The sequence below is a fragment of the Sturnira hondurensis genome, unplaced genomic scaffold (assembly GCF_014824575.4).
Source record: "Sturnira hondurensis isolate 20B ecotype Veracruz unplaced genomic scaffold, ASM1482457v3 Scaffold0003166, whole genome shotgun sequence".
NCBI classification, from domain to species: domain Eukaryota; kingdom Metazoa; phylum Chordata; class Mammalia; order Chiroptera; family Phyllostomidae; genus Sturnira; species Sturnira hondurensis.
The window spans coordinates 556,739-571,521 of record NW_028075797.1 but is presented as its reverse complement, the minus strand read 5'-3'; the positions used below and the strand labels follow the sequence as shown (position 1 = coordinate 571,521).

General features: G+C 39.0%; 1 protein-coding gene across 2 annotated transcripts in view; it reads right to left on the bottom strand.

Annotated features, from left to right (window-relative positions):
• The window catches only part of LOC118984017 (S-adenosyl-L-methionine-dependent tRNA 4-demethylwyosine synthase TYW1), a 176,327-nt gene that overhangs the window by 91,069 nt on the left and 70,475 nt on the right, over nucleotides 1–14,783 (bottom strand). For both annotated transcript variants that reach the window (XM_037041728.1, XM_037041729.1), the window contains exon 10: nucleotides 3,729–3,847. In XM_037041728.1, the coding sequence (XP_036897623.1) occupies nucleotides 3,729–3,847 (119 nt within the window). The remainder of the gene's footprint in view (nucleotides 1–3,728; nucleotides 3,848–14,783) is intronic.

The window sequence follows — 14,783 nt, the reverse complement described above, 5'->3', positions numbered from 1 at the left end:
ATCCTCAATAAAATTAAGACCACATTTTTCAGTAAGGAGGTCAGGAGGCAGTGGGATAACATTTTGAAAATGGTAAAAGGAAAATATGTCAGCAAAAAATTCTATATTCAGCAAAACTATTCTTTGAAATTGAAGACATTCAGACATTCCCAGATAAACAAAAGCTGAAGGAATTTATCACCAGTAGACCTGCATACAAGAAATGCTCAAGACAGAAATGAAATGACACTAGACAGATCTGAACTACACAAAGAAATCTAGAAATATATATATATATATACATACACACATATATATATAAAGGCAAGTATATAGGTTATATACACAAGTCAGTATTATTACATTTTGGATTCTGAATCTTGTTTTTTATTCCTACATAATTTAAATGAATAAAACAGCGATCATAAATCTATGTGAGCAAGCACACAATGTATAAAGTTGTCATTTGTGACAACAACATACAGGGGAATGAACAGAGTTTTATATGAGAAAATATTCTGAATTCTATTGAACCAAAGGTGGTTTCAGTTCAACATTGTCTGCTGAATCCATATTAGCTAAATTACCTACTTGCTAAAACGTATTTGTTGCCAGAATCAATACTTGAGACATGTTGTGATCATCCATGGCCAGGCACAGAGAAGCCAACATTTTGAGTCACCTGGTACCGATACGCCAAGATGAAGTCAAACAAGGAATGCTCCTTCTCCTTTCTTATTTAAGTTCTCAAAACGTAAACAAGTTTTCTTTAGGCAGTCAATTTAATATTCTGTTTTTTGCATTTTGGTGCTTTTTGTTGGTGACTTTGCTATTTAAAGTAGCTCCCAAGCACTGTAATGAAGTGCTGTACAGTGTTCCTAAGCTCAAGAAAGCTACAATGTGCCTTTATGGGGAAAACGTGTATATTAAATAAGCTTCATGCAGACATGAGATATACAGTGCATTAGCCATACATTCAATGTTAATAACTTACCAACACATTAAATAAGGTATCTTTAAATAGAAACACATATGAAACAAGGTTAATAAAATGATTAAAATGTTGAGACAAGAGAATTACAGAAAATTAATCCTTTATCTCCCCAAAAGTGATACTTCAATATTTGCCAATGTAATATTCATGCAGCTTTACAGAACATAACTACCATAAATGAAGAGAACTAATTGTGGATTGTTAGAAATTTAGTAGGCTAGCTATAATTCCCTTGTGTAATAACCTCCAAGAAAATAAAAAGTGTACAGAAAAGCAACAGAATGGAGTCAATTGGTACATAACAAAAAGTCAAACACAAAAGAAGGAAATAATAAAAAAGAACAAGAGAAAAAGATATAAAACATATATAAAACAAAATTAAACTAGTTAAATTCTCTAATGAAAAGCCACATTGACAGAATGGATTTTTAAAAAATAGATCCTCAATATGCTGTCTAAAAGAAATTCATTTTAGATGGAAAGACTCAACAGATTGAAGGGAAAAGGGAAAAGATATTTTGTGCAAATAGTAACCAAAAGCGAGCCAACATAGCTATACTTGCACCACACAAAACAAGAGTTTAAGTCAAAAATTTTTACAAGAGTCAAAATTACATATCGATAAATGGGTCAGTCCTTCAAGAAGATGTAACAGTTATAAACTGAAGCAAAAATTTATAAGCTGCCCTGGCTGGTGTAGCTCAGTGGATTGAGCGCGGGCCTGCGAACCACACAATCGCAGTTCGATTCCCAGTCAGGGCACATGCCTGGGTTGCGGGCCAGTTCCCAGCAGGGGAGACACCAGAGGCAACCATACATTGATATTTCTCTCTCTCTCTTCTTCCTTTCCCCTCTAAAGATAAATAAATAAAATCTAGAAAAAAATTTTAAAAAAAAATTGGGCCCAGAAGGAAGAAATAAACATTCAACCAGAACAGAATGAAGAAACAAGAATTCAAAAAAATGAGGAGAGGCTTAGGAACCACTGGCACGACTTTAAACATTACAACATCCAAATCATAGGAGTGCCAGAAGGAGAAGAGGAAGAGCAAGAAACTGAAAACTTATTTGAAAACATAATGAAGGAGAACTTCCCCAACTTGGCGAAGGAAATAGACTTCCAGGAAGTCCAGGAAGCCCAGAGAGTCCCAAAGAACTTGGACCCAAGGAAACACATACCAAGACACATCATATTTACACTACCCAAGATTAAAGAGAAGGAGAGAATCTTAAAAGCAGCAAGAGAAAAGGAAACAGTTACCTACAAAAGAGTTCCCATAAGACTATCAGCTGATTCCTCAAAAGAAACCTTTCAGGCAAGAAGGGGCTAAAAAGAAGTATTCCAGACATGAAAGGCAAGTACCTACATCCAAGATTACTCTATCCAGCAAAGCTATCATTTAGAATGGAAGGGCGGATAAAGCACTTCTCAGATAAGATCAAATTCAAGGAGTTCATCATCACCAAGCCCTTATTATAGGGAATGTTAAAGGGACTTAACTAAGAAATAGATGGCCAAAACTATGAATAGTAAAATGACAACAAACTCACAACTATCAACAACTGAACCTAAAAAAATCAAAAACAAAAACAAAGCAAACAACTAGAACAAGAAAAAAATCACAGAAATGAAGATCACATGGAGGGTTATTAGTGGGAACAGAGAGGAAGGAGAATGGGGGAAAAGGTACAGGGAATAAGAAGCATAAATGGTAGGTACAAAATAGACAGGGGGAAGTTAAAAATAGTATGGGAAATGGGGAAGACAAAAAACTTACAGGTATGACCCATGGACATGAACTAAAGGGGGGGAATATGGGTGGAAGGGGTGGTGCAGGGCAGAGGGAAACAAAGTGGGTAAAAATATGGGACAGCTGTAATAGCATAATAATAAAAGATATTTTTTAAAATTAATAAGTTAAATAATCTATATTAGAAATTATGTACAAACCATGTAACAATAATACAATTTTGTTGAAAGTGAATAACAAAACATAACCCTAAGATCTAACTTAGGTGTAATTTTTTTTTTTAAATCCTCACCTGAAGACATTTTTTTTCACTTGTTTTTTTAGAGAGAGGAGGGGATAGAAGCACCTATGCAAGACAGAAGCATCGATTGGTTGCCTCCACATGCACCCAGACATAGGCTGCACAGTGGGACCAGGTCGAACCTGCAACTAAGGTATGTGGTTTCACCGGGATTCAAATCTGTACCCTTTCAGTTATGGAACAATGTTCCAACCAACTGAGCCACACTGGCCAAGGCTGTAATTTTTTAAATAAATGTTTCTTGGACCCATGAGTTACAAAGACGTCATAATGAAAATTAGAAAATATTTACAATTGAATAATTAACTAATCAAAATCTATGGACTGTAGCTAAAGAAATACTTAGAAATTTACAATTAAAGACTTATAGGATATTGAATATTAATTAGTTAATGGTCCAATTTAAGTTAGAAAAAGAACAGAGAAACAAAAATAGTAGTAGACAGTAAACAAGGAAATAAAAACATAATGAAGAGGATTCACAAAGACAAAATCAAGTGATTCAAAAAGCCTGAGAATCTTGACAAGTCTCTGATAAAACAGGTCATGAAAAACAACCAAATGCATAACAATATATAACATTAGGAAAGGAAATAATTACAGAAACCTCAAAGCTTTAAGTATATTTGAGTGCACTGTTAGGCAGATTGATTATTACAGTTCATTACACATTTGGTCACCACGGCCACTGATTTTTACTCACCGCCAACAGAAGACACATTTATTTGCACATGCTAAGCTCGGGGTGGTTTCCATGCAACGATGGCTTTCGATGCCATAGAATGTATGTTTATAGCAACCTCCTCTCCCTCGGAGCATTGACTGAGTAAAAAACAAATGATAATTTAAATAAAAATCCTCAAAGCATAAAAACAAAACACCAAGGCATTATTTAAAAAGGAAAAACAAACATGTATTTTATAACCATAAATACACCTACGGGTAGCTGCACAATGCAGAAAATTAACACTATAGCATTTCAGGGGGGACCCCCAAAACCAGTTCTATCCTCTAGAGGGCCAGCCCCTTGTACTACAGGCTTTCCCCACAAGGAGAGGTGTCCTAGGAACCCATCTGTTTCAATGCACAAGCTGGCTTCTTGTGAGAGGCTGTTCTGGGCTTCAGTGAATTGTTTTTGGAAATTCTTTCAGTGCATTTGTCTATTTCATGATGGGTGATTTATGGGCACACCTGCCCCCACCACACTGAGTGTTCAGCTGTTTTTGACCAAAAATGGCATGACCCCCACCCCCATCATGCACCACCTTCCCTATTCACCCAATCTCACCCCAAGAGACTTTTTGTTTGTTTCCTCAGAAGAAAAGTCCTAAAGGGAAACCATTTTGCCAGTGTGGAAGAGGTGAACAAAAAATGGCAGAAGCACTAAAAGGCATCAAACCCAACAAGTCCAAAAAGTGGGAAAATGTCTCGATAGGTGTATTGCATCACATGGAGAGTACTTTGAAGGTGACTAAAATTCAAACATGTAAGAATAAATTCCAATTTTTATAAATAAATTTGGGGGTTTGGGGGTTCCCCCACACCGTATAGTTTTGATGATGATTCTGAAACCCAATTAAATACCTAAAATTCATTAACTCTGAAAGCTCTATAGGAAGGACCACTGATACTTTCATTTTCGAATCCATCCAACTGTCTCAAATAATAACAATACATAATTCCAAGGGATAGATGACACAGTCTCCAGAAAATGCGGGTAGCCGGTCACATGACAGAATATCCCTGCTTTGAATGAGGGAGGGCAAGCAGGGAACGCATCCTGGAGTACACTCTGTGGCAACAGTGGAATCTGAACATGAGACTGTTGAAGAGATAAACCACATGGATATAAGAAGCAGATTATTTTTCTAAAAAAGCCTATTTTGTGATATGTGAGTGATAAAACCACAACAGGAAGACTAGGTAGTTTGAAAAAAATACTGCATATAATTAGGGGTGGAGTCACAAGATAGCATCAAGCTTCATAAGGTATCATAAGACAGATGTGTCCAGAAGCTCTGGTTAAGGTTGGCTTCATTTCAGTAAAAGGGAAACCTGTGAGGAAGTCATGCAAGAGAATTCATATAGACTCGGCTCATAATACCAATGGGGGAGAGGGACAGGGTACTAGAAAGGCACTTGCAGCCACTGGCATTCCCCACCAGAGGGGCAAGATAAGCGAGATTTTAAGCCTAAGTAACTGAAATATGATGGGTTTAACAACAGCCACAACAAACAGGAAGACACAATTAGGTAGCCTTTATACATATACATACGTGTATGTGTGTACATTACACATCAGTGTACTAATAACACTGTCCACACTGAAAGAAAATTACACATAAAATCAACCTGATTATTACATCAGCTGATTAGAAAGTCTTATTTTTTGTCCTGATAAAAGGAGCTCCCCATCCATATCATTTAGTACAGTTGACCCTTGAACAAAACAGGTTTGAAATGTGCAGGAACACTCAAATGAGACTTTTTTTCAATAAATACTGTCTATGTATTTTCTCTTCTTTATGACTTTCTTAATAACATTTTCTTTTCTCTAGCTTACTGTACTGTGAGCATACAGTATATAATACAAATAACATATAAAATATGTGTTAATCAGCTATTTGTATTACTGGTAAGGTATCCAGTTAAGTTTGGGGGAGTCAAGTGTTATATGCAGGCTTCCAATTGTCAGGGTCATGCCCTGGCTGGTGTGGCTAAGTGGATTGAGCACCAGCCTGCAAACCAATTGTCAGCGTCAGGGCACCTAACCCCCATGTTATTCAAGGTCAAATGTACTTGTATAAAGGGGAAAAAAGGAGTGAAGGAAGGAAAATATTGTTCAGGATAATGGTGCTTATAAACTCTTCAGGATTTCCAATAAAATATTCAAGAAGGTAAACATTCAAACCTTATAAATAACACTGCAATATTAAAAGCCCACCAAATGTCAAACACAGAGAAATTTCCACTATCATACCAATGGAGAAATAGAATGAAAGACATTCCCATTTTCATTATTTACTGAGAATTTAATAGACCCAAGTATGCTGTGTACACGATGAGTAAGATAAAGCCCCTACTCAGGATCTAGTGTAAGAAAATAGCAAGTAAGTGGGCAAAAGGGCAATACCATGATAGGGTGATTGAATCTATCAAGATATTTTTTTCAAGCAAAAGCAACTCTGACTTTAGCTAATTAAAAAAGGAATTTGTTGAAAGGCTCCCGTAGCTCATACAATCTCTAGAAAAGAAGGAATGAAGGAAGACTGACCACAGGACCACCGTTCAATCCCTCAAAATCCATCTACTATAGACACCACCACTCTGTGTATCAGCAGCAGCACCACTCCTCAAAAAGAGAGGCCGCTGCCAGAGCACAAAAATGAGTCCTTCATGTCACAGGCCCTTCCCATAGCTCAATCCCAACTCAAAGTCTTGGGCTGAAGAGAATGACTATCCTAGATGACACCCAGGTTGTCAAGGTGTGGTACCAAGAAGCAGGATCAGCCCTCCTCAGTTTCTGAGGAAGGCAGTGCACCATGGTTCCAAACAAAGGCCATTTAACAGGGAATTTCCTGCAGGTGAACAGACTCAGATGTTGAGCAAGCAGAGGAAAAACAATTTCTCACTGTGGCGTTACTGTGCCCGTGGGACAGATGACCAATCCAGCCAGACGTGCAGGACCAGTGAGACCTTCCCAGAGGGCGATATGCCAACTGAGTAATGACGGGCTAAAAAGGATAAAGGGCTGGAGACATTAAGAAGAAGGATGGCATGTCTTTCTTTAAAAAACTGGTTTTTATCTAAGTTTTATACTTTGACACTTGAGATTTAAATTCACTATTCATTTTGAGTTAATTTTTGCAAGAGGTGTGAAGTTTAAGATGACTTGTGTGTGTGTGTATGTGTGTGTGTGTGTGTACTTCTGGTGTAGTTTATTGTTGTTAGTTTATTTGCTTGTTTTGCCTAAGGATATGTTTTGCCCCCAGCACCATTTGTTGGAAAGGTTATCCTTCCTCTAAGGAATTGCTTTTGACTTTATAAAAAATCAGTTAAGCTTATTTGTGGGTTTATTTCTGAAATCTCCATTCTGTTCTACTGATCTACATGTCTATCCCTCCACCCACACCACACTGTTTTGATTAGTGAACTGAGAATAAGCTACAGTATGAGTGTGGATGATCCCTCCCACCTTATTCTGTCAACACTGTTTAAGACATTTTAGGACCTGTGCCTTTTCTTACAAATTTTAGAACAAGCTTATTTGTTGCTACAAAAACCTTACTGGGATTTTAATAGGATCTGCATGAAACTTATGACCAAACTTGGAAAAATTGACATTTTACTCTGCTGAAACTTCTAATCCACGAACATTTATTTAGATTTCATTAATTTCTGATTTGAGATCTTTCCTTATTTCTAATATATTTATTGCTATAAATTTCCCTCTGAGTACTACTTGAGCTGCATCCCACAGACACAGTTTATTTTTATTAGCATTCAGTTCTATGTATTTTTCATTTTCTTTGAGACTTCCTCAAAGAAAGACTTATTCAAGAATGTGTTAATTTCCACGACTTTACCAAGTTTCCTTTTGTTTCTATTATTGATTTCAAATTTGATTCCATTATGGTGGGAGAGCACACTATATGATTTCAGTTCTCATAAATCTGCTAAAGTTTGTTCTATGGCCAAGATTATCGTTTATCTTGGTGAATGTTCCAGAAGTGCTTGAAAAATATATATTCTGCTGTTGTTAGGTGATATGTTATACGTGTCAATTAGATCCTGTAAGTTGTATTGTCCAGATTTTCTATTTCCTTGTTGATTTGCAGTCTAATAGTTCTAGTAGTTTGCTGAGAGAGGGCTGTGAAGTCCCCAACTATAATAGTGGATATTTTTTAATTTTTCCACTCAGCTATGTTTATTTTTGCTTTCTTTATTGTGAGCCTATGATGTTTAGTGCATACTCATTCGGTGTAGATAGATCCCTTTACCATTATAAAATGCCCCTCTTGCCCTGGCTAGTGTAGCTCAGCGGATTGGGCGCGGGCCTGCGAACCACACGATCGCGGTTCGATTCCCAGTCAGGGCACATGCCTGGGTTGTAGGCCAGTTCGCAGCAGGGGACTCACAAGAGGCAACCATACATTGATATTTCTCTCCTTCTCTACTTCCCTTCCCCTCTAAAAATAAATAAATAAATAAATAAAATGCCCCTCTTGTTTTCTCTGGCTGTCATTCCTGTTCCTCTTTTCTTGATTTCCTTTAGGTTACTTAAACATTTGGGGGTTCCATTTTAACTCATATTGTGTTTTCACTATCTCTTTGGATAGTTTTTGCAGTGACTGTTCTGGGTATTGCAATATGCATACATGACTTACCACAGTCTACTGATGTCAACGTTTTGCCATTTGAGGTAAAATGTGGCTACGATTAACTTTCACTCTTTTAAATTGTTGAGTATCACATGGTATTATAATTTTTGTTTCAATCATCAAATATGATTTATAAAAATCATGAGGAAAATGATCATCCACTATATGTACATTTATGCTCTTTCCATCATTCTTCCTTTCTTCCTGGTACTCCAAAACTTTTTCTTTTATCATTTCATTAAGGTTGAAGAATTTCCTTTAGCCAATCTTTAAGAAAAAAAGATCTGCTAGCAAGAAACTCCTTTTGTTTATTTTTTACTTGATAATGTCTTTATTTTCACTCTCAAAGGATAGTTTTGTCATAGAATTCATGGTTGACAGTTCTTTTCTCTTAACACTTGAAATATGTGTGCCACTTCCCTCTGGCATCCATGATTTCAGATAAGCAATCTGATATCAAATTGATGTTAATGTATTGTTTATCTCTAGCATCTTTCAAGATATTTTTATTTTTTAGTTTTTAAGTAATTAATTTTAAGGTGTGTTAATATGTATTTCTATGCTTTCATCCTGTTTGGAGTATGCTCTGTGTAGTCAGATTTGGTATATTATTTTGACTTGTCCTGTTCACATATCATTCTACTGATCTGCTAAGGTCATTGATCCTGTCCTCTCCCATCTTTTGATGCAGACTCCAGCTCATGGAGTACACCACACTGTGGATGAGACGTAAGACAAATTCACACAGACTACCGAGTCCTGTGGAGGAAAAGGGATAGCGCAGCTTCTCCCTCAAGAGGAGAAAAATCTCGGAGCACTTCGGCCACCCTCTCTGGAGGAGAGCACCCCAACCCTTGCCTGGACAGGCTTTTATTGGGTTCAATTTGCTCAGAAATAAAGCTCATCAATCATCATCAGGCAGAAATGATTAAACAATAGATAACATTCAAAGAACTCTGAGGGCTTATTCTGAGTCAGGGTCAGATAGTTAAAGACCCATAAAACTTTGGGGAAACAAACTCATTTCAGGCTTGGATCCTTATCTTTTAAATTGAGGTTATTAGCAAAGCAGGTTTCATAGAATTTTATGCATTCTTTCTTAGGCTTAATTGCCCAGGGAACCCACCCTTTCCAGCACAGGGCTGCACCACCCTCTGTCATTGTTTCAGGCAGGGGAAGTAAGGCAGCCAAGAGAAGGAGACTTCTTTCAGACAGAATAAGGACTGGGGCTAAGTCAAAGCTGAGGAGTGAGAGTCCATCACCCCTTTTTTCTATAGCCCCTCAAGTCTTTCCCTGGGGCCCCCCATGATCATGCCTGTCTTGGGTCATCCCTCCCTTGAGGAATCTTACCCATCACTGGCTAACTGATCAAGCACTGGGGGCCAGGCAGGGTGAAGTAAAAGAAGCAGAGGCAGCGCCCCTGCAGGGAAGATAAGCTTTGTCTCCTTAGTGGCTTAGGGTCCCAAGGTTGCTTACTCAGCCTGACCCATGGGGGCAGGGGGGTGGGGTGGTTAAAGCTCCTGAAACTAGGCAGGGCAGTTCCTAACAATCTTTACTCTATTGCTGCACCCCCTCAGTGACTTTTTTTTCTGTTATTGTATTTTTCAGTTGTATAATTCCCTCTTGGTTCTTTTTATACCTTCCATTTCTTCGTGGAGTTTTATTTTTTCATTTGTTTCACGAAAATTTGTAACAGATGCAGTTTTACGACAGGTGCTTTAAAATCCTTGCCAGATTATTCCACCATCTGATTCATCTGATGTTGGTGTTAGTTCACCATGTTTTCCCTTCAAGTTGTGACTTTTCTTGGTTCTTGATGTGACAGGTGAATTTTTATTGTATTGCAGACATTTGCCTATTATATTAGAAGACTTTAGATTCCATTTTTTATTTTAGAATGCAGTCACCTTGTTTAGGTTGAGTGTGCAGTCTTGGAGTATTTTTAAGTGCTGCGGTTCCAATGGCAGTTTAAATTTTCAGAATGTCTGCGGTGTAATTTTGCTTGGGTTCCCACTGGTCTCTGCTGCTGCCATTGGGGCAGAGGGGTTTTCCAAGATTACCTACTAGCAGTGGTGGGGGCGCCTATCAGTGGAGGAGGTAAGTCTCAGGCCAGCAGGCTTCCGATGGCAGGCTATTTGCATAGCTGACTCACTCTGGCCAATGGTCCCTGGAAGCCTCGGTACCACTGAGTGGGAGATGGAAGTCTCAGGCCACAAAATCAAAGAGGCTTCCCTGGCTGGGCCACTTCTTGCGGTGGGGTCCCTCTTGCTAGTGCCACTCAATTACATGGTATCTCTCAGTGAGGGAAGGAAGCCTCAAGTCGAGCAGGAAAGAACATTCCACAGCCAGATCACTTGTTACAGGGATAGGGTGGTGGGGAGGGATCTCCATCACTCCATTTCACTCGGATACCTTGGTATCTTTTGGCAGGAGAGGTAAACTGCAAACCTAGCAGGAAAGGAAAGTACTTGCTCAACTGCTTATTGTTCGTGGGGTTTCAAGTCAATCCCCTTTGCCAGTGGCTCTGGGCTTACTTCATCATGTCGAAGGCATTCCCATTCTATACTGTGAGAAATGAGCCTTCATGGGTGGCCATCTGTTCCAAGACTAAGGGTCAGGAAACATAGGGTCATATTGCCTTCTTCCTTAGGTGGGGGGTGATGTAAGACATCCTGCCAGCCTATTGTTTCTTCCATGTTAGGTCCCAAACCAGCCTGGCTTACTCTTACCACCTTTCAGAGTCCCTGTTTGGTTGCCTCTTGTGTTTTCCATGGTTTAGAGTTGTGCACCACAGGAATGAGCAGGGAGAAGAGTTTATGTCATCTTGTCCAAACCAGAAGTCTTCAAATATTACATTTTCATATGATATGCACCTGCATCTAAAAATCAGAGGATGATCAAGGTGGAAAGGGAGAAGACTGGAGAGCAACACATGCTTGGAATTCATGTTATGAATCTAGGGGGGGAAATATGCATAGCCTGGGATTCAGTAATCTGTGAATTCTTGTCCTTGAGGTAAGAGCCTGAGAAAATACACCATAGTCCCTCAGAGCCAGAAAGAAAACAAGACACTATCACTAGGCAGGATCTGTGCACATCAATTTGAAAACAGAGAATGGGGGAGGAAAAAAGGCATACAATTTTTTATGGGTCTCTCTAAACATCTTGCAAGAAGAGGCACTGACTGCCTTTATATAGGCTACGTTTTCAAAAAGATTTGTATAGACAAGAGCCTTGGAAGACAGTGTGTCCTTCTGCAGCAAAATGACAGTTATCTTTATTGACCAGTATAATAAAAAAGTGTCCTGGACTGGTCAGGTGGCTCAGTTGGTTAGAGCATCATCCTGTGCACCAAAAGGTTGCAGGTTCTATTCCCAGTCAAGGCACATATCCAAGTTGTGGGTTTGATCCCTGGTCAAGGCACAAACAGGAGGCAACTGATGAATGTTCCTCTCACACATCAATGTTTCTCTCTCTTGCCCCTTGCCTCTCCCTCCCTCTCTCTCTTTCATCCATAAACAGATCCTCAGGCGAGGATATGTTTAAGAAAAGATGTGTCCCTCAAAGGCAAATGTCAAGCATAATTATTCCTAATTATAAAAGATTCACATCCCCTGAGTGTAGGGGTCTTCTCTTATAACGTATGTACAGATGTTATCTGGTCCCCATAGAACGGCTTTACTGGAACTGGGACTTGGGATCCAGAGAAAATGATGATATTCTGGTTACTGCTATTATCATGAGTAATAAGCTGTCCTTATCTCCTGCCACCATCCATGAAACTATGGCTGGCTAACTTATTAGCTTGCAAGTAGCACAAAATTTCAGACTCTTCAATTTTTGACAGGGAGGAAGAGCACAGTGCACAGATCAATACAGACTATGTGACAAATCCAGTCTACTGTTTGTAACTGTAAGTAAAGCTTTGTTGGGGTAGTATCACCCTTATTTATTTACTTATTGTCTGTGGCTGCTTTTGTGCTACAAAGGCAGAGATGGGAAGATGTAACACAGATAACATGACCCACAAACCTAAAAGAGTCACTATCTGGCTCCCTAAGAAAAAGTTTGCTTACCCCTAACTTAGGTACCTTTTTTTATACTGTAGAGCAAAATAAATTTCAAACTGATTACACAAACTCTTAAAGAATGATACAAATACAAGGAGGATTTTTTAGGTATATTTTATTGATTATGATATTATAGTTGTCCCAATTTTTTTCTCCCCTTTATCCCCCTCCACCCTGCACCACCTCCACCCTCCAGAATTCCCCCCTTTATTTCATGTCCATGGGTTGTACATATAGGTTCTATGGCTTCTCCATTTCCTACACTATTCTTAATATATGCCCATCTATTTTCTGCCTACCAATTGTATTTCTTATTCCCTGTACCTTCTCTCCCATTATCCCCTTCCCCTTTCCACTGATAACCCTCCATGTGATCTCCACTTCTGTGGTTCTGTTCCTGTTCTAGTTGTTTGCTTAGTTTGTTTTTTAGGTTCAATTGTTGGTATTTACAAGTTTGTTGTCATTTGATTGTTCATAGTTTTTGATCTTCTTATTTAAGAAATAAGACTCTTTAACTTTTTATATAATGAGGACTTGGTGGTGATGAATTCCTTTAACTTGACCTTATCAGGGGAGCACTTTATCTGTCCTTCCATTCTAAAAAATAGCTTTGCTGGCTAGAGTAATCTTGGATGTAGGTCCTTGCCTTTCATGACTTGGAATACGTCTTTCAAGCCCCTTCTTACTTGTAAGGTCTCTTTTGAGAAATAGATTGACAGTCGCATGGGAACTCTTTTGTAGGTAATTGTCTCCTTTCCTCTTGCTGCTTTTAAGATTCTCTCCTTATCTTTCATCTTGGGTAATGTAATCATGATGTGCCTTAGTGTGTTCCTCCTTGGGTTCAATTTATTTGGAACTCTCTGAGCTTCTTGGACTTCCTGGAAGTCTATTTCCTTTGCCAGATTGGGGAAGTTCTCCTTCATTATCTATTCAAATAAGTTTTTAATTTCTTGCTCTTGTTGTTCTCCTTCTAGCACCCCTATGATTCAGATGTTCGAACATTAAAGTTGTCCCAGAGGTTCCTAAGCCTCTCATTTTTTTGAATTCTTGTTTCTCCATTCTGTTCCAGTTGAATGTTTATTTCCTCCTTTTGTTCCAAATGGTTGTTTTCAGTCCTGGTTTCTTTCCCTTTACTGTTGGTTCCCTGTATATTTTGGTTTATTTCACTTTGTGTAGCTTTCATTTCTTCCTCCATTTTGCTACTAAGCTCAATCAATTCTGTGAGCATTCCTTATTACCAGTTTTTGAACTCTGCATCAAATAGATTGTCTATCTCCTCATCACTTAGCTCTTTTCTGAAGTTCTGATCTGTTCTTTCATTTGGACCTTATTTCTTCAATTCAGTACATCTGTTAAGTTGTAAGGTGGTGGAGCCTTAGGTATTAGCCAGGGCAGGGCAACTCTCTTTGCCGCACTGTGGAATGCATTGTCTGTCACAACAGGGGAGGAATCAGAGAGGGAACAATGCTGGTCGTTGGCTCCACTCTAGCCCCACTTTCCAACAAACTCTTCTGTGAGGCTAGGAGTTTCTCCCACCTTCACAACCCCCACAGTATTCTATAGCTAGAGGTTTTGAATCTTTAGTTTCCAGGGGTCAGCCAGCCCCTCCTTGCCCATGCAGTCTGTCCACTTTCAGTGAGTCCTCTCCATCCACCCAGCTGCCCATCTCTGCCCCACAAGGAGGATTTGAGAAAGATGGAGGAGCAGGAAACACCAGAAATCTGTTTTGCCCACCTAGACAACTGCACTGGAGAATCTGTCTGATATAACTGTTTTTGAAACTCTGGGGTTTGATGAAGGCTTCCAATTTCCAGCGAAAAGCCTAAATGGTTAATTTTTATCAATTACAGTTCTTAAAAGAGCAAGAACTACCCATACACCAACACCGCCACAAGGTAGGCAGCTGTGTACCTCTTCCTGGCACAGCTTGCACACAGCTTGGGAGTACTAGGGTAGGTAGAAATGACCATGTCCTCCAAATACTGGGAATCTGTGTCCTGATTTCTGATTGCTACTTCTAATCACAGAGGGGCAGACAAAGGCGAGCAGCCATTGTTGTTGTACCTCCTGTCATCTTTGCAAGCCATGCCCCCGCAGGCTGAAGTGATTTCCAGAAGACATAAAGGGCCACTCCCTATTTTTATCTACCCTTCATTTTTTGTTTTTCTCCTTTCAGGAGGCTCATACACACACACACGAAAACTAGAACATTAAAAAACAACCGCATATTTGAGAAGACATTAGGTTTACAGCTCGGCCAGACCCTCAGTACAGAAACAACCTACAAAAATAAAATAAGAAAGCAAG